A 17,985-nucleotide genomic window follows, 5' to 3' on the forward strand; every position below is an offset into this window, starting at 1 on the left:
CTGGACGTTATCCTTCTATAACATTGGCTCATTTTTTCTCCCTACTAGCCCAACCCGACATGCTGGGCACTCCCTGCAACTCCACATTTGGCAGCTTTTTATATTATTTTGCTTGCAATCACAGCTTATCCTCTGCCAACTTTGGTCCCGCACTATCAGAGATATACCCTCCATCTTCTTCATTCCTCCCCTACATTCAGCAACTTAAAACTATCTTTTTTTCTCTCTTTCCCAGCATTGACAAAGGCTTTGATCTGAAACATTAACTCTGTTTCTCTTTCCACAGATGCCCAGCCTGTTGAGTGCATCTAACATTTTCTGTTTTTATTTCAGATTTCCAGCATCTGCAGCTCTTTCAGTCACAAGGGATGTTGTTCGGGAACTACGTTACTCTGAAACAGTAACTCTATTTTCCTTCCATCAGATATTGTCTAATTTGCTTTTATCTCAAGTTCCAATATTTGCAGGTTTTGTTTTGAGAGTAAAATGGATTTGAGTTTCCATTGTGTTTCTTGCAATTGTGACAGTGATGCAGTGAGGTTGGTCTCTCTCTCTCTCTCTCTCTACAGTTGTTTGCTGTACAGACATCTTTCCTTGGATGGCTTTCCCTCACTGCAGGCCAATGATGGAACGTGTGCCTATGAGAACTACCTCCATAGTCAATGCCGTGCAGTACAGCCCACACCAAGACACCCATCAATGGTCATCCTCAACGACAAACAGGTCAGTGCAATAGTGAAGTGATGGGATGGGACACCAGTGAACAAGCACTAATGCTTCCGTCTGAAACTCTCTCTGAAACTATTTTACCAGAAATCTGATCCAAATAAAATAAATTGGTTAGAAATTGCAACCAAATTCGGAGTGAGAGGAATTGGAAATAAAGCAGTTGGATTGATCTGTCATTGAATTATTTCCACATTTCAATCCACATCCCCACAAGGATGGTCTCGAAGCCCTCCATTTCTTCCTCGACCGTAGAACCAGCCAATCCCCATCGACCAACACTCTCCTCCGCCTAGCAGAACTGGTTCTTACCCTCAACAACTTCTCCTTTGACTCCTCCCACTTCCTCCAAACCAGAGGCATAGCTATGGGCACTCGCATGGGCCCTAGCTACGCCTGCCTCTTTGTCGGTTACATCGAACAATCCCTCTTCCAGACGTACACTGGCCCCATCCCCGAACTCTACCTCCGCTACTTCGATGACTGCATTGGTGCTACCTCTTGCACCCATGCAGAACTCACTAACTTCATACACTTCACCTCCAATTTCCATCCTGCCCTTAAATATACCTGGACGATCTCCGACATCTCCCTCCCATTTCTGGACCTCACCATCTCCATCACAGGAGACAGACTAGTGACGGACATTTACTATAAACCCACTGACTCGCACAGCTATCTGGACTACACTTCTTCCCACCCGGTCCCCTGCAAAAAGTCTATCCCCTACTCCCAATTCCTCCGTCTACGCCGCATCTGCGCCCGGGATGAGGTGTTTCACACTAGGGCTTCCGAGATGTCCTCGTTCTTCAGAAAACGGGGCTTCCCCTCCTCCATTATAGATGAGGCTCTCACTAGGGTCTCTTCTACATCCCGCAGCTCCGCTCTTGCTCCCCCTCCCCCCACTCGCAACAAGGACAGAATCCCCCTCGTTCTCACCTTCCACCCCACCAGCCAGCGGATCCAACATATCATCCATCAACATTTCCGTCACCTATAACGGGACCCCACCACTGGCCATATCTTCCCATCCCCTCCCCTCTCTGCGTTCCGCAGAGACCGTTCCCTCCGTGACTCCCTGGTCCACTCGTCCCTTCCTACCCAAACCACCCCAACCCCGGGCACTTTCCCCTGCAACCGCACGAGATGCAACACCTGTCCCTTTATCTCCCCCCTCAACTCCATCCAAGGACCCAAACAGTCTTTCCAGGTGAGACAAAGGTTCACCTGCACCTCCTCCAACCTCATCTATTGCATCCGCTGCTCTAGATGTCAACTTATTTACATCGGTGAAACCAAGCGCAGGCTCGGCGATCGCTTCGCTGAAACCTGCGCTCGGTCCACATTAACCAAACTGATCTCCCGGTGGCCGAGCACTTCAACTCCCCCTCCCATTCCCAGTCTGACCTTTCTGTCATGGGCCTCCTCCAGTGCCATAGTGAGGCCCACCGGAAATTGGAGGAACAGCACCTCATATTTCGCCTGGGCAGTTTGCAGCCCAGTGGTATGAACATCGACTTCTCCAACTTTAGATAGTTCCTCTGTCCCTCCCTTCCCCTCCTCCTTCCCAGATCTCCCTCTATCTTCCTGTCTCCACCTATATCCTTCCTTTGTCCCGCCCCCCTGACATCAGTCTGAAGAAGGGTCTCGACCCGAAACGTCACCCATTCCTTCTCTCCCGAGATGCTGCCTGACCTGCTGAGTTACTCCAGCATTTTGTGAATAAACCAACAAACCTGTATGTCTTTGGAGTGTAGGAGGAAACCGAAGCTCTCGGAGAAAACCCACGTGGTCACAGGGAGAACGTACAAACTCCGTACAGTCAGCACCCTTAGTCAGGATCGAACCGGGTCATGAGCGCTGTAAGGCAGTAGCTCTACCGCTGCTCCACCATGCCTCCCTTCTAACATTATTTAATCCTGGTTTATTTTGTTGGTGAAGTGTGACAATGTTGACAATGTGGCATCTTTCCCTTACTGTGAGGCTGCATTGAATGGATGGTGGAACAATTGTGGCCATTCAGCTCCTCTGCCTCTACATACCTTTGTCATTCTGACTCATTCAACATATGCTTCCAGCCTCTGAATCAGTACATTGATATTATGCCATGGTTTTGTTAGCTGGCTTGTTAATCCAATCCTCACAGTATTTTTAATCAGTGGTTATTACTGTGAGTACCCAGTGTTGAAGCCACTGCATAATTTTTGCACAGCTGTTGACCAGCCTGTCTAATGTGTCTCACTGTACCACCTTGTGGGCAGTGGTAGAGTTGCTGCCTTACAGCACCAGAGACCCGGGTTCAATACCAACTCCAGGTGCTGTCTGCACAGAGTTTGTACGTTTTCCGCGTGATTATACTCCGGTTTCTTCCCACATTCCAAAGACATGCAGGTTTTTAGGTTCATTGGCTTTGGTAAAATTTCCCTATGTGTGTAGGATAGAACTATTGCTCGGTGGGCCGAAGAGCCAATTTCCAACCCGTATCTTTGAACCAAACTATTCCCTTTCAAAGACTTAATCTGATCGTTCGTGATAATTGTAATTGAATTTGTGTTCACCATCAGTTAGGTAATGCATTCAGCTTGATGTGTTTATTAGGGAGAAAGCTACCTACTTTGTCCAGTAATTGTAAATTGGTTTATTTTTGTAACCAAACCTTCACCAGTGGAAAATAGACACAAATAGCTGGAGTAATTCAGCGGGTCAGGCAGCATATCTGGAGAAAAGGAATATGTGACGTTTCAGATCGAGACCCTTCTTCGACCCGAAACGACACCTATTCCTTACCTCCATCATGCGATGAATTGGAAAGTAAAGGGCCTATCCCACTTTAGGCAATTTTAAGGCGACTGCCGGCGACTAGGCTGTCGCCAACAGTTCGCCGGGTATCGCGGGCATGATCATGAGGAGTCTTCCAAGAATCGTAGTGGATCTCAGCGCGTCACTGAGAAATCATCCGGAGTGAAATTTCTCGGCAACAGCTGGCTTGTCGCCAGGTATCGTTGCTTATTGCGGGCGCTGTCGCCTGCTGTCCCCAGGTTTGCTAGGTTCTCTTAGATGCATTTAGAAGCACATAATATTAAAATAAGTAGTCATTTCAAAATACCATAAAATGCTTGTGTTTAACCAATTTATTTACCGTCAGGACATTTGACAGGTAGATTGGAGGCGACAGTTTGACGGTCAGGTAACTGTGGAAATTTTGCAATGTTTATGGCCATCAGCCATTACATTTAAAGTGGGCTCCCAACCCAGATATGCAACCCAGAAACCAGATATGCATCTCCTGTATATTTTCAAAGAATGCCCACACACTTTTCACAAAAATCCACTTAACCACTTAAATATATATATTTTTTAATACAGCTATTAGTAAACTGGAAGTAAATCCAGTTTATGCCTTGTTACAGTGATGCTTGGTTTTTAGGTAACCCATACAAGGTGTTGTAGTTCAAAACTCTCAAGTACTTATCGACTTGTCAGTGATTTCAGTGAAAATTAGGACGACGGAGAAGCATTGACAGCGAGGGAATTTCGCGATGTTTCCGAAGACGCTGTAATCTCGACCTGACTCGGCATTGTCGTGGTCATTGTCGTCGGGTAAAAGAAAAGTTTGGCGATCTGCTACGACTTTGACAGTCGCCGGCAGTCGCCTTAAAATCGCCTAAGTGGGACAGGCCCTTAATATTCTTAGCACTTTTGTTGGTGAACGCTGTAACTCTATTTTCTTATATTTTCAAGATGAATGTACAATTGCGAATGAGGGTTCCACATTCAGGCGCCTACGTGGTTCTCATTGAATACGCGACTGACACGGATCCGGGAGAAAGCCTCAGTGTTGTTGTGAATGCTGTCGGGTGGCAAGACCGGCACATCACAATTGAGCACCACCATTGCAAATACAGGTAAGGATGACTCCTGAAAAACACCAATCTTTGTTCCAATGTAGAAACAAGGAACTGCAGATGCTGCTTTACAAAAAAGGGGACACAAAGTGCTGGAGTAACTCAGCAGGTCAGGTAACATTCCTGGAGAACATCAATGTTCTCCACCCATGTTCTCCAGAGATGCTGCCTGAGCCGCTGAGTGACTCCAACACTTTGTGACAGTCTTTGTTTTAACCTTGATCAGATTTCCCAGATTAAAGTTCCAGCAAGCACAGTGAAATCCAGGAGCTTTTATTGTTATTATTGTGCCTCTATGCGTATTGCTTTTGGATTCACCTTTTTGAAATTAGACCAGATACTTGCTCTTGACAAAGTACCAAATGGAAAGTAAAAAGGAAAAAGCAGAAAAACACAAAATCCTGTGGCTGATTGTTGCTGCTCCCCCGATGGAATCAAATTTTAAAAGGAGGTGTTAAACTTCCATTCTCGCCTTCAGTACCATCGCCCAGAAAGGGATGCATCAGAGAGGATTGGGTGGGATATCATGCATCTGTTCCGATCTCTTTTTACCTGCTGTAACAACATTACCTGTGCAGCGGTAAATCTAGTTAGAACATAACAGGGACTGGAAGGTGAAGTAGATGTTCCTAGTTGCGTGCTGGCTGGGTTCAGTAGGTCAGATGTAAAACTTCAGAGCTTGACAAGACCTACCCCAGTGATGACTGCGGTATCTGTTCATGCCTTCCCTTCTTTTGTAGCAGAGATGGTGTGCTCTGAACCCCTGAATGTAGCAAGGCTGGAGTGGGGAAGTCTGGGTGCTTCTGCTTGAAGGTTGAGAGTTGTGCAAGATCCAGACAGCTTGAGATGCAGTTTTCCAAAGGAACGTTATTCCCATTAACGGATATTTCAAGATGCAAGGGATCTTGAAATGCCTGAAATGTCACCTTCCCATGTTCTCCAGAAGTGCTGCCTGACCCGCTGAGTTACTCCAGCATTTTGTGTCCAGTTTTTTTTGTAACCCAGCACCTGCAGTTTCTTATGTCAGAGCGAGGGAGACAGGTTTGGTTAGATGAAAGACATGGCAGTATGAGAAGCATTTCTATTACGTGGTGATGGTGTTCTGGAGTTTGCAGCCCGTAAGGGTGGGGTAGACAGTGGAGGGAGGGGATCTACTGATGGGGTGCCTCCACGTGGAGCCAGCATAGACACATGGCCGTCACAGTGCCATGACAAGGCTCTGAATAAATCTGATTTTATATTGAGCATGATGATACAAACACTTACATCCACCTATCACCCGCCTGGTTTTGTCCCACCCCACCTCTCTTTTCCAGCTCTCGTCCCCCCACCCCCATCCCTTGGCTCCAATCAGTATGAAGAAGGGTCCCGACCAGAAACATCATCTGTCCATTCCATCCTGAGATGCTGCCTGACCTGCTCAATTCCTCCGGCACTTTGTATTTGGCTCATGATAGACAATAGACAATGTGATCAAGGCTTATCATTCACAATCAGTACCCCGTTCCTGCCTTCTCCCCATACCCACTGACTCCGCTATCATTAAGAGCTCTATCTAGCTCTCTCTTGAAAGCATCCAGAGAATTGGCCTCCGCTGCCTTCTGAGGCAGAGAACGCCACAGATTTACAACTCTCTGAGTGAAAAAGGTTTTCCTCATCTCCATTCTAAATGGCCTACCCCTTATTCTTAAACTGTGGCCCCTGGTTCTGGACGCCCCCAACTATATTACTATTATGTTGTCAGCTGCATAGCTGTTTTGGGATTTTTAGTATATTATTTACTGCGGTAAACATTGAATACAGTTTATGGATTAATGGTTCAAATTTTCATAGGAACACAGAAGGAAAGGAGTGGGCCATTTGGCCCTACGAACACGCTCCTATGCTTAGTCCTATGTTTAGCTCATGCTCCACTTTATTACCACCTTCCTGCTCTCTCCCCTTCATTGCACGTGATATTTAATTGTTCAAATTCCCTCACTGTCTGCAAAGCGTGGGAAAAGCTACTCCCATGTCGCGGAGATATGAGTCACTATGATCCTTCATGAGCAATCCTAATTGGAAAACTGGAAGCTAAAGGGTGCAGATAAATGTGGCTAAAATAAAAACATAAAGTCAGTTTTGCAACCAAAATTCTGATTGGTGCTGCAAAGATTTAATTTTCAAGTCTTTGGGTTTTGCAAATCTGGCTTTAAGTTTGGATGGAGCGTAAAAGGAATTTGAACTACTCATTTCTAAAGTCAACATTCACATACTTGTGTTGTTAATGAAAACTGCAGATATTAGAGTAGGCAGTAGGCCAGATGCATGGGGATGTGTGGGAAAATGTGTTTAGAAGTCATCAGATCAAATATAATGCTTTGAAAATGAGGGATGACTGTAATTTTGAATTATTTACCTTGTGTAATTAGCTGGAGCAGATGTGAAGTATATCTCCATGTAATTTTTCGAGTTAAAACATGAATTTAGCTGGAGAAGCATTTGAGAACATTGCAATCTACCTACTTCAAACCCCTAGGTTGTGTCAAATGAATTTATATCACCCAGCATCAAACAAGGGCGGTATGGTGGCAGAGTGGTAGAGTTGCTGCCTTACAGCGCCAGAGATCCAAGTTCAATCCTGACTGCGGGTGCTGTCTGTACGGACTTTGTATGTTCTCCCCATGACCTGCATGGGTTTTCCCCCGGGTGCTCCGGTTTCCTCCCGCACTCTCAAAGAGGTACATGGTTGTTGACACGGTCTCGATGGGCCGAAGGGCATGTTTCCAAGCTGTAACTCTAAACTAAGCTAAACTTAACCAATTCATCTACAAAATGCTTCTCAGAATTTTAATTGCTTTTTCTCAGCAAGTCACAGCTGTTGAACTTTCTAGTTCATCCCAAAAAATCTATGCAAAATTAGCTTGCTAATAAGATGCGGCAGATCTTATTTCCTAAAGAAATGTGATTAGGTTTGTAACAAGCTGAAAAGGAATGCGCTTTCTCAGAACTGAATCTTCTCCTAAAACTGCAGGATTTTACAGTGGGAGAAAGTTGGGCCATCTTACCTCTGTTGGCCCATCTCACCAGTTTGGCCCATCTCACCTCTGCTGGCTTGCAGGAGATAAAAAGTTGTCCATTTTGTCTTGTCCGACCCTTTCAAGTAGCCTTTTAAAGGTTTTTAAATATATATTCAGTTTGCTGTCGGTTGTACTTCTGATATGTATCTTATCATCAGCACCTTGTGTCTGTTGGATAAAACTCACTGACAGGCCCATGAACTACAAATAGATGAGGAGGAATTTATTTAGCCAGAGGGTGGTGAATCTGTGGAATTCATTGCCACAGGTGGCTGTGAAGGCCAAGTCATTGGGTATTTTTAAAGCGGAGTTTGATAGTTTCTTGATTAGGAAGGGCGTCAAAGGTTGCCAGAAGAATGAGGTGGAGAGAGAAAAATAGATCAGCCATGATCGAATGGCTGAGCAGACTTGATGGGCTGAATGGCCTTTGCAGAGAGTTGTGGATGGCCAGGAATTGCAGAGAGTTGTGGATGCAGCCTGGTCCATCACACAAACCAGCCACACCTGATTACCTCCAGCTTCACCTCATGCATAACATAATCAAGGACCGTCTTCTCTTCAGTCATTCCTCTTCTCCCCTCTCCTGTCAGACGGAAGATACAAAAGCGTGAAAGCACTTAACACCAGATTCTGGGAAAGCTTCCTCCTCGCTGTTATCAGATCACTTATTGTATGGTACTCCCATAATCTACGGTCTAATTCTGATCTTCCAATGAGCCTCATTGCGAGCCTTGCACTTTTTCTTATATTTGCATGCTCTCTGCAACTGGAATGCTCTAATGCCACAACACGATATTCCACACTCTGGTGTATTTTGCAGAGCATTACCTCCTGAACAGCTTTAATTGTATTCATGTACAGATTTACCACCAAATTTCCCGCTACTGGTGGTCCTTTAATCCAGACAAAATTATGAGAGAGCAATTCAAACCCCCCCCCCGGAAGACTCCCCAAAAATGTGGCGCCTAGGCCGTGAGATGGCCGATCTCAACCTCGTCGGGACTTCTGCTCCGATCAGAAAGTCGTATTTCCCCCCCCCGTGGCCAGGACTCTGGAACTCCGGCCCAGCCAGAACCGGCAGATCCATTCCCATGGCAGATCCATTCCGAGGCCGACTTTGCCGGCCGGTTTCTCGGCTCCCCGGCTGCTTAGGCGGACCGTCCCAGTACCATTGGACTCCTCTCCGAGGCCGTAACCTCTGTTGGTCCGGCAAAACGGATAATCCAGAAAGGCTCTGGAACCAAGGATGACAGAATATCAGTGGTGGGACCTGCAGAGTATGATTTGACAGGATAACACAGAAACAAATGTTTTCACAATCTCTCAATACGTGACAATAATAACAAAAACAATGCTAATGATAAAACTGTCCCCAAATGCCTGAGCAATCAATGGATGAACAATGCATCTGAAGAAGGGTCTCGACCCGAAACATCACCTGTTCCGTCTCTCCAGGGATGCTGCCTGACCTGCTGAGTTACTCCAGCATTTTGTGTCCATCTTCCATGAACAATGAATGTCTTTGCCGTGATGGCCACTTCCTGTGAATGACTAAAGAGAAGAAAGTGTTCGTTTTGTGCCTGTATGTAATGCAGAAGGCAAGGTCTAACACCGAAGTGAGTTAGGAGAAGAAAGACGAATTGATAATCACAAGCGAAATGGCTTGCATAGAGTTGAGACTTGGGTTCTGCAGTAAAGTCACAACAGACAGCTTCAAAAACGAAATGCCGAGTTGCTTTTGTTTTAATGGACCTTTTCCACCGCTGGACCTGAACAATGGGACGTGCACTGCAGATTCCAGGTACTTCCTCACACAGAAGTCTGATTTTATCCAATGCCCTCGGGATCTTCCCCAGACGAAATGACTAATTGTGGTCTCATTCAGGAAATGGGGACCAGGAATTGCGAACGCCAAAAAATCATTTAAATGCATTTGATTTTTGTGTTCTGGTTTGCCGCCAATGCAGTAACACTTGCATTTTTTTCCCACCGTGTCTCTGACCTCATGTCCATAGCACTCCACATATTTCCATCTCTATCTAATCACCAGACTCTGGCCTTCCATCCGTTCATATCCAGACCCACTCATCTGTGTCTCTGGCTCAGTGCATCTCTCTGGCCCCATTCTCCATAACCTTGCGATCATCTGAATCTCTACTGACCATATCCTGGTCCACAACCTTTCACCCATCACCACCTTGCCTGCAAACTTCCAATTATTCTCAGTTAAGAATGGTTCCCTTTTAAGGCCTGAAGAAGGGTCCCAACCCAAAACGTCGCCCATCCTTTTTCTCCAGAGGTGCTGCCTGACCCGCTGACTTAGTCCAGCACGTTATGTCTGTGGTTGGTATAAACCAGCATCTGCAGTTTCTTGTTTCTACCTGGTTCAATTTTAAATTATTCAAACTTGTCTTCACACAATTTCTTGGTCTCGCCCCCTCTCAAACTCTAGTTTAGTTTAGGAAAGAACTGCCAATGATGGTTTACACCGAAGATAGACACAAAATGCTGGAATATCACAGCGGGACAGGCAGCATGACCTTCCTCTTCAAGAATGTTCCCTGAAAATCCATGTGCTCGATTGACCTTTTGTCCAAACGTTTCTTTGTGGCTTGGTGCCAATTTTTTTTGTTTGATCATTTTTCTGTAAAATGCATTTGGCTGTTTGGCCATGGTAAAGGTGCTATGTACATAAAAGATGCAATGTTGCTGCATTTTATGGTTGCTCTGTCACGCTCTGCAGTTGTGCAGTTACAGGGATGAAAAATGCTGTGGAAATGCTGCTCCCCTGTGACAGCAAGGTTATAAAGTCATGTAGTCATACAAAGTAGAAACAGGTCCTTCGGCCCAAATCTCCCATACCGGCCAACATGTACCATCTTCACTGGTCCCACCTGCCTGCGTTTGGCCTATATCCCTCTAAACCTATCCTGTCCATGTACCTTTCTAGCTGTTTGTTAAATGTTGGGATAGTCCCTGCCTCAAATACCTCCTCTGGCAGCTCGTTCCATACACCCACCACTCTTTGTGTGAAAAAGTTACCCCTCAGGTTTCTATTAAATCTTTCCCCCCTCACCTTAAACCTACGTCCTTTGGTTCTTGAATCTTCTACACGGGGCAAGGGACTCTGTGTGTCTACCCGATTTGTTCCTCTCATGATTTTGTACACCTCTATAAGATCACCTCTCATCCTCCTGCTCTCCAAGGAACAGAGTTGTCCAAGCTCTCCCTTTTGCTCAGGCCCTCAACTCCTGGCAAAATCCTCGTAAAAGTCTTTAAACAACTGAGTCTTGCGGAATATTAGGTGGATTTAATTTGAAGGAGCCCCTGAGTAAATCGCAGAAGCGGGAGTTGAATTAGTGGTTTTGATATCCATATCATTGATAATTCAAAGCATTATTACCTGCAGATCTTGCCCTAAAGAAGGAAAAGAAAATGACAAGCCAGGGCATGGGTTTCACACAGTGACAGTGGTCTACCCCAACTCTCACATGTAAACAGGCAAACAAAATTGAATGCACTTTTATTTGGTCATTGAATTCTGAACAATGGTGAGCTGAACTAGTGGAAGGATAAATTGTTGTGTGATGTATTCCTGTCCCAACTAGGGTTGCCAACTTCCTCACTCCCAAATACGGGACAAGGTGACATCACCGCCCCACGCACCCTGTGACCTCACCCAGCCAGCAGCCACGTGATCCCATTCCACCAATGGCGATTGTCCGGGCCGGGAGGCGGGTTGCTACGCAACCTCAGTTACGGCGCCTGTGTCCCCGGGCCCAAACTGCGGAGATAAAATGTCGGAAACCAAGAGTGTCGGGATCTAAACTGTCGGGATCTAAACTGTCGGGGCCTAGAGTGTCGGGGCCTAGAGTGTGGGGGCCTACAATGTCGGGGCCTACAGCGCCTCCTGGGCCTAATATGGGACAAGGGCAGTCCCGTACAGGACAAACCAATTTAGCCCAAAATACGGGATGTCCTGACTAATACGGGACAGTTGGCAACCCTAGCTCAACATAGAACAAACCATTCTTTTTGTTGTTGGCTAATAATTTGGAGCCTGTTTTTAATTCCAGCTTTCTCTGCCGTGGAGTTGCAATTGATTCTTTGAATCGTGTTGCTGTATATGAATTAACGACTAGAGTTGAACTGCGGATTGTGGCAGACTCGTCCAACGTTTTATTGGTAAGAGAGTGTTCATGAATCTAAAACTACCAATCCTTTCTCCTCGCATGCTTGGCTGCAAATCTCTTTGCAAAAGCTGTCTCCAATCCAATTAGTGGTATTGTAGCAAAAGGGTTCAAACACTGGAATAGGAAACAAAGGACGTACCTTTAAATTGGAGATGAAGCGTGTTTTCTTTAGCCAGAGGATGGCCAATCTGTGGAATTCAATGCCACAGGCTGACATTGGGTATTTTTAAGGTTAAAGGCATTTAAGATTTATCGAGAGAAAGGCAGAAGAATGGGGTTGAGAGGGAAAACAGATCAGCCATGAGGTTGAATGGTGGAGTAGACTCAATGGGCTGAATGGCCTGATTCTGCTCCTATGTCTTATGGTCAAAATGTCACTTGTCCGTTTTCTCCAGAGATGCTGCCTGATTCGCAGTTACCCTGGCATTTTGTGTCTAGAGTATAAACCAGCATCTGCACTTCCTTTCTACACACTTGATGTAACTGAGGGTTTGTACTTGTACTTGTACATGGGCGTTTGGTTGACACACCAATGAGTACACCGTAGCCATGAAACAATATTTTGGTTGGATTTGTGGCTTACATGAGAATAGTGTGACACAGTGGACGAAGACCTAGTTCAATGCAAAGATTTATTGATATTTGCTTTCAAATATTTTAGAATTTAGGTTAAAGATTCCTTTTATTTGGACAATTAACCACATAATCTGATGTTTAGTAAAATGATGCCTTTGCCTTAAAAAATTAGGTCAAACATTTTTAAGAAAATGTACTTAAAAAAAATAGAATTCTTAAAGTATATTAACAAGAATGTGTTTCTTAAATGTGCATTCTTAAATGTACTTTTAAGAAACTTTCAAGAAAATGTATTCTCGTGGTGGTGTTCAGTGACAGCAAAAACCTTGGAAGTTGATCCTGGCTTGCTGTAGTTGCTGCTGTCAGATAACTGGGGCTGACAGGGTTCAGAACTAAACATTTTGATTTGAAACTTTGAACTAGGCCAAGACCAATGATTGTGCAGTTCCTGACATCTGTTGTCTGTTTCAGAACAAGGTGTACCTCATCCCCCATGAGCAGTTCGCCATGGAATATGTCCGGCCAAGTGTCCATTGCATCAGCACTCATGGGACGTTCGAACCAGACAGGTGACGTGGGCAGTTTTGAATGCTTTTCCTGTTTTACTAAGTGGTAGTGCTGGGATTGTCCAATCCCTTCGCTTCTATTATCTAGTGCGCGGAGGTTAACAGAAATTTACAATAGATATGTGAATCAAAATAAAAATCATCTCAGAGTTATTCTTTGCTGTGGTAGCTGTCGCGTGCATGAGCTCAATATTTTCCTGATAGTGGTTCCAAAAATAAGCTGTGGAAAATTTAGCCCTGGTCATCACCCACACAACTGTCCATGGGAAAGTAGAGCAAGAATGTTTTTAGTTGTTGGCAAAGCTCGACATTTATTTGCATGTAATATTGCAGAGTATTCTTAGCACTGCACAAATTTAGATTGTCTTCTTGAAGCCAAATAGGGTACAAGTAGGATAAAGGCCATACTTTTGCTGCATGTTCTTCTCTCTCCCACACAGCAAACTCCTGGGACACAGAAATTCTTTGGTTAGCAGTGTTGATATCTTGATTACTTATTGCTGACCGAAGATATCACAAAATGCTGGAGTAACTCAGCGGGTCAGGCAGCATCTCAGGAGATAACCTTTTGGGTCGAGACCCTTCTTCAGACTGATCTAGAGATCTCCTGAGATGCTGCCTGACCCGCTGAGTTACTCCAGCATTTTGTGATACCTTCGATTTATACCAGCATCTGCAGTTATTTTCCAACACAACATATTGCTGACCGATCATTTTAAGTACAGATGCTTCTATTGACAGGGTGTAGAAGTAATTTTAAATCAATAAAATTTAAAGAGAAACCAACCTTTAGACTTGAATTCAGAGATACAGCATAGAAACAGGCCCTTCAGCCCAGCGACTCTGCTCCGACCAGCGATTTACCCCATACACTATCCTACAACACTCTGGACCATTCACAATTTTACCGAAACTAATTAACCTATAAACCCCTGAGAATTTGGTCAGAATGAAGGACTGTTTGCAAGCTGGGATTTGATGGATTTGCACAAAAATGACAGCTTATTGTCATGTACTCTTACATTTGATTGCTGTGTTATTCATGATCATGCCAGGAATGATTTGGATATTGTATTTCTGTTAATTTCGGTGAATTTGAAGCACCATGAATGCATTCTGATATACAGTGGATTACTTAAGTGCTTAAAGTCTCTGGATTTTTGTCTATATTATGTTCAGTTTCCAATTACAATTCATTGCGTGGTCTTGCCTGAGTAAAATAATGAAGATGGAGGTTAAGAGACTTACCAGCATATTTATCTTATCCTGACACTTTAAATACATTGTGTGCAGACATCCCCAGGCGGGTCTTTTCCTACCCCCTCTTAAAACAATTCATATTGCCTCTTATTCTGCCCATCAAAATGTAAAATTTATTATTACTGTTTTAAATTTCAGCCCTAGTGTTTCTGCCCTTTTTAAATCAGGCTGTCTTATTTCTCAACTCTCCTCATTCCCCAGTCTGACATCTACAGGCTTTGTTGGTTTACTGCAATGTCAAGTCAAGTCAAGTCAAGTCAATTTTATTTGTATAGCACATTTAAAAACAACCCACGTTGACCAAAGTGCTGTACATCTGATTAGGTTCCAATGGGAAAAAAAATGAAACATACAGTAGCACGCAAACAGTTCACAGTGCCTCCTCAATGAGCCTCAAACGCTAGGGAGTAGAAATAGGTTTTGAGCCTGGACTTAAAGGAGTCGATGGAGGGGGCAGTTCTGAGGGGGAGAGGGATGCTGTTCCACAGTCTAGGAGCTGCAACCGCAAAAGCGCGGTCACCCCTGAGCTTAAGCCTAGACCGCGGGATAGTGAGTAGCCCCAAGTCGGCCGACCTGAGGGACCTGGAGTTAGAGAGGTGGGTTAGAAGATTTTTGATGTAGGGGGGGGGAGTGTCCATTTAGAGCTTTATACGTGAATAGGAGGAGCTTGAAGTTGATTCTGTACCGTACAGGGAGCCAGTGGAGAGAGGCCAGAATCGGCGTGATGTGGTCCCTTTTACGGGTACCCGTCAGGAGTCTCGCTGCGGCGTTTTGGACCAGTTGCAGGCGGGACAGGGAAGATTGGCTGATCCCAGTGTATAGGGAGTTGCAGTAGTCTAGGCGGGAGGAAATGAAAGCGTGAATGATTTTTTCTGTGTCGTCGAATTGGAGGAAAGGTTTGATTTTAGCTATGGTTCGAAGTTGGAAGAAGCTGGCTTTTACCACAGCGTTGACTTGCTTATCAAATTTTAATGCAGAGTCAAATATCATGCCGAGGTTTTTGACATGCGGTTTGACTAGGCAGGATAGACTTCCAAGACTGCCTGTTATCAATTTGATGGAGTCGGGGGGGCCGAATAGGATGACCTCAGACTTGCTCTTTATTGTGTTTCATTTTGTCGTTTGCCTTGCAGTGGTTCCTGCTCATCCTCCAGATTTCAGAAGCCATCTCAGTCTATTACACTGACTCGAGGGGAAATATCCTCCACTTCAACTCTGCTGCACCTTTATCCGCCCAGACCCCCTCCTGTGGAGAGACCTTATCAACCAGAGCAACCCCATGTCCTCCCACCCACCATGGTGGAGACAGCTGACTTGATCTTGCTTCAATTTCCTCAGGTAACGTCCAGCTACTTTTCACTTGTAGTCACTGGTGCTCCAAAGCAGCTGCATCAAAGGATGGACATTTATGGTTGGCCAGTAGTGAGACACTTTGTTAGCCTTTCAGTTGACCCAGAAGAAGTCACGGTGTAACTATGTCATTTTTAATTTTAACACTAAACCAACCAGAACCAACCAAGACCAGAATGCTGGAAGAAGTCACCGGGTCAGTGCAATATCCGTGGGATAAAAGGTGTAAGTCGACAATTTGAATCGAGAACCTGCATCAGGGCTGAGAGGGAACAGGAAAGGTTGCCATTGTATTGCTATACTGGTGGGAATTGATAACAATATGGAAAGAATAAAATGAGATTAGATTAGTGTAGGATTAATGTAAATGGACAGTTGAAGGTCAGCGTGGACCAAAGTACCCATCTCCATTCTGTACCTCCCTATCTCACTCTCTTTATCTACTGCTGCCCCAGGGGAGATCAGCTGGCTCTGTGCAGACTAGCGATCAGTACAGAGGATCTCTGTGGGTCGGCTGGTAGTGAGCACAGTTTACTGAGGTATATTGCAGCAGATTACTGAGCAGAGAGGAGAAGGAGCTTTGAGATGAGGTCCACCGTGGTGTGGCACTGGGTTGAAGGACCAGCGTCCTTGACCTGTGGCTGCTGAATGTTGATTGAGCCAATGATGCATGAATGGATGCTTGAGCATTCACTTGTGGGTATTGGGAGGTTGAGTGGTACTCTGTGAATTAATGCCTCTGATTAAATCATAGTTGCAAATCAGTCAGGATTCCACCTGACTGTTGTTCAGATCAATGCTACAAAGCGAAGACACAAAATGCTGGAGTAACTCACCTGTTCAGACAGCATCCCCGGAGAACATGGGTAGGTGATGTTTCGAGTCAGGACCCTTCTTCAGACTGGAGACTGAAAAAGGGTCCCGATCTGAAACGTCACCTATCTATGTTCTCTGGGGATGCTGCCAGACCTGCTGAGTTACTCCAGCATTTTGTGTCTTTCCTTGGTCAACCAACATCTGTAGTTCCTTATTTCTACACTGTTATGAAGCACGTAGACATCGGTGATAACAGACTCGGGCTTTGGTGTGAAGTGGCAGTGTATACATTTCGGAGTCGCAGCCAAAATATTCATAGCAAGGTGGTTTGAAAAGACTTAATAGCTTGAAAATCCAGCAGTACATGGTCGTCATCTGAATTATTTTTCATTCCTTTCCTGAACAGTGGACAGCCATGTATTGAGATGCCCATGGATTATGGGCCAGATGGGACTAGTGTAGATGGGGCACCTTGGTCGCGTAGGGAAGTTGGGCCGAAGGGCATTTTCCATGCTGTATGATTCTATGACTATAAATATATATTTATAGAGTTCTCAGAAAGTAGAGAGATAATGTTGGATTGATATTGTTGCTCAAAATAATCTACGTCATAAAAACTGAATTGCCTAAAAGTGCGTAACTGTTTTGCAGACTGTTGCCATCTTTGGTAGCCGTGTTGAGACTTTGGGTCGCTACGTCTTCGTGATCCACTTCTATCAGCCAGAGCACCTGACCTTTGCAGCAGAGGTGCTGATTAACGGAGGGCGGATTTGGCAAGGTAAGCCGACAGTGACTTGACTGTGGTCCAAGCATGTGGGTGGGTCGGGGGTTTGGTGGGGATGGCGTCAGTGGGTGTAGGCCAAAGGGAGGCGCTGGTGGTCTGAGAGAGTTGGGCGTTGGCCTCACGAGGAGGGTGAGGGTGGGATAGTGAGGTGGAGCATGGCAGGAAGGGCTGAAGGCCTGTGTTTGCAGCCGGGCTAGGTACCGGTAAGAAAGACGAGTGCCTGAGACTGTGGTCTTCGAGCAGTACGTCGCTGTGGAGTGAAGACTACAGTCATTGTCATGGGACCTGAGGGCCTCAGTGAGTCAGGGACAGAGTATATGATGGGAGGGGATTGTGGCCTCAAACTGTGATATACAGGAAGCATTACTTTATGGATCCCAGTTGGTCAGAGATGCTAATTTCTTTCCTCCAGTTATGTTGTATTTCTCAACTCCTTTCCGTGAGACAATATCCTTCACTCTGACTCACAGCAATCTGGTGGTTGTGATTACTTCAGCCAGAGGGTGGATCAGACCTCTCTGGTGAGATCCCATCTTATCCGGGAAGGGCAAATACAGCAAAGAGAACTTACCTCCTTGTGCCTTTCCCATGTCACCGCCATTTGCTTCCAACCCACACTGTAGCCTCTGGATAATAATATACCAAACCTGTCGTGGAGTTACTATTCTGGTCCTCGAGCCCAATGTTGTATCTACATTGCCAACACTCGTATTTCCCCACATGGTCTTAAATGACAAACATCTTGCTTTT

At 45.2% G+C, this 17,985-nt stretch overlaps 1 protein-coding gene across 2 annotated transcripts in view; it reads left to right on the forward strand.

Moving 5' to 3' along the window:
- lama5 (laminin, alpha 5) overlaps window positions 1-17,985 on the forward strand; it is a 277,790-nt gene that overhangs the window by 174,425 nt on the left and 85,380 nt on the right. For both annotated transcript variants that reach the window (XR_013548716.1, XM_078418700.1), the window contains exons 26-31: window positions 570-723; window positions 4,468-4,631; window positions 11,767-11,875; window positions 12,931-13,028; window positions 15,419-15,623; window positions 17,103-17,229. Coding sequence is in view for 1 of the 2 variants with exons in the window: in XM_078418700.1 (XP_078274826.1) it covers window positions 570-723; window positions 4,468-4,631; window positions 11,767-11,875; window positions 12,931-13,028; window positions 15,419-15,623; window positions 17,103-17,229 (857 nt within the window). In the remaining variant the exon portion in view is untranslated. The remainder of the gene's footprint in view (window positions 1-569; window positions 724-4,467; window positions 4,632-11,766; window positions 11,876-12,930; window positions 13,029-15,418; window positions 15,624-17,102; window positions 17,230-17,985) is intronic.

Source organism: Rhinoraja longicauda, chromosome 22 (assembly GCF_053455715.1).
Source record: "Rhinoraja longicauda isolate Sanriku21f chromosome 22, sRhiLon1.1, whole genome shotgun sequence".
In the NCBI taxonomy this organism is placed as follows: Eukaryota; Metazoa; Chordata; class Chondrichthyes; order Rajiformes; family Arhynchobatidae; genus Rhinoraja; species Rhinoraja longicauda.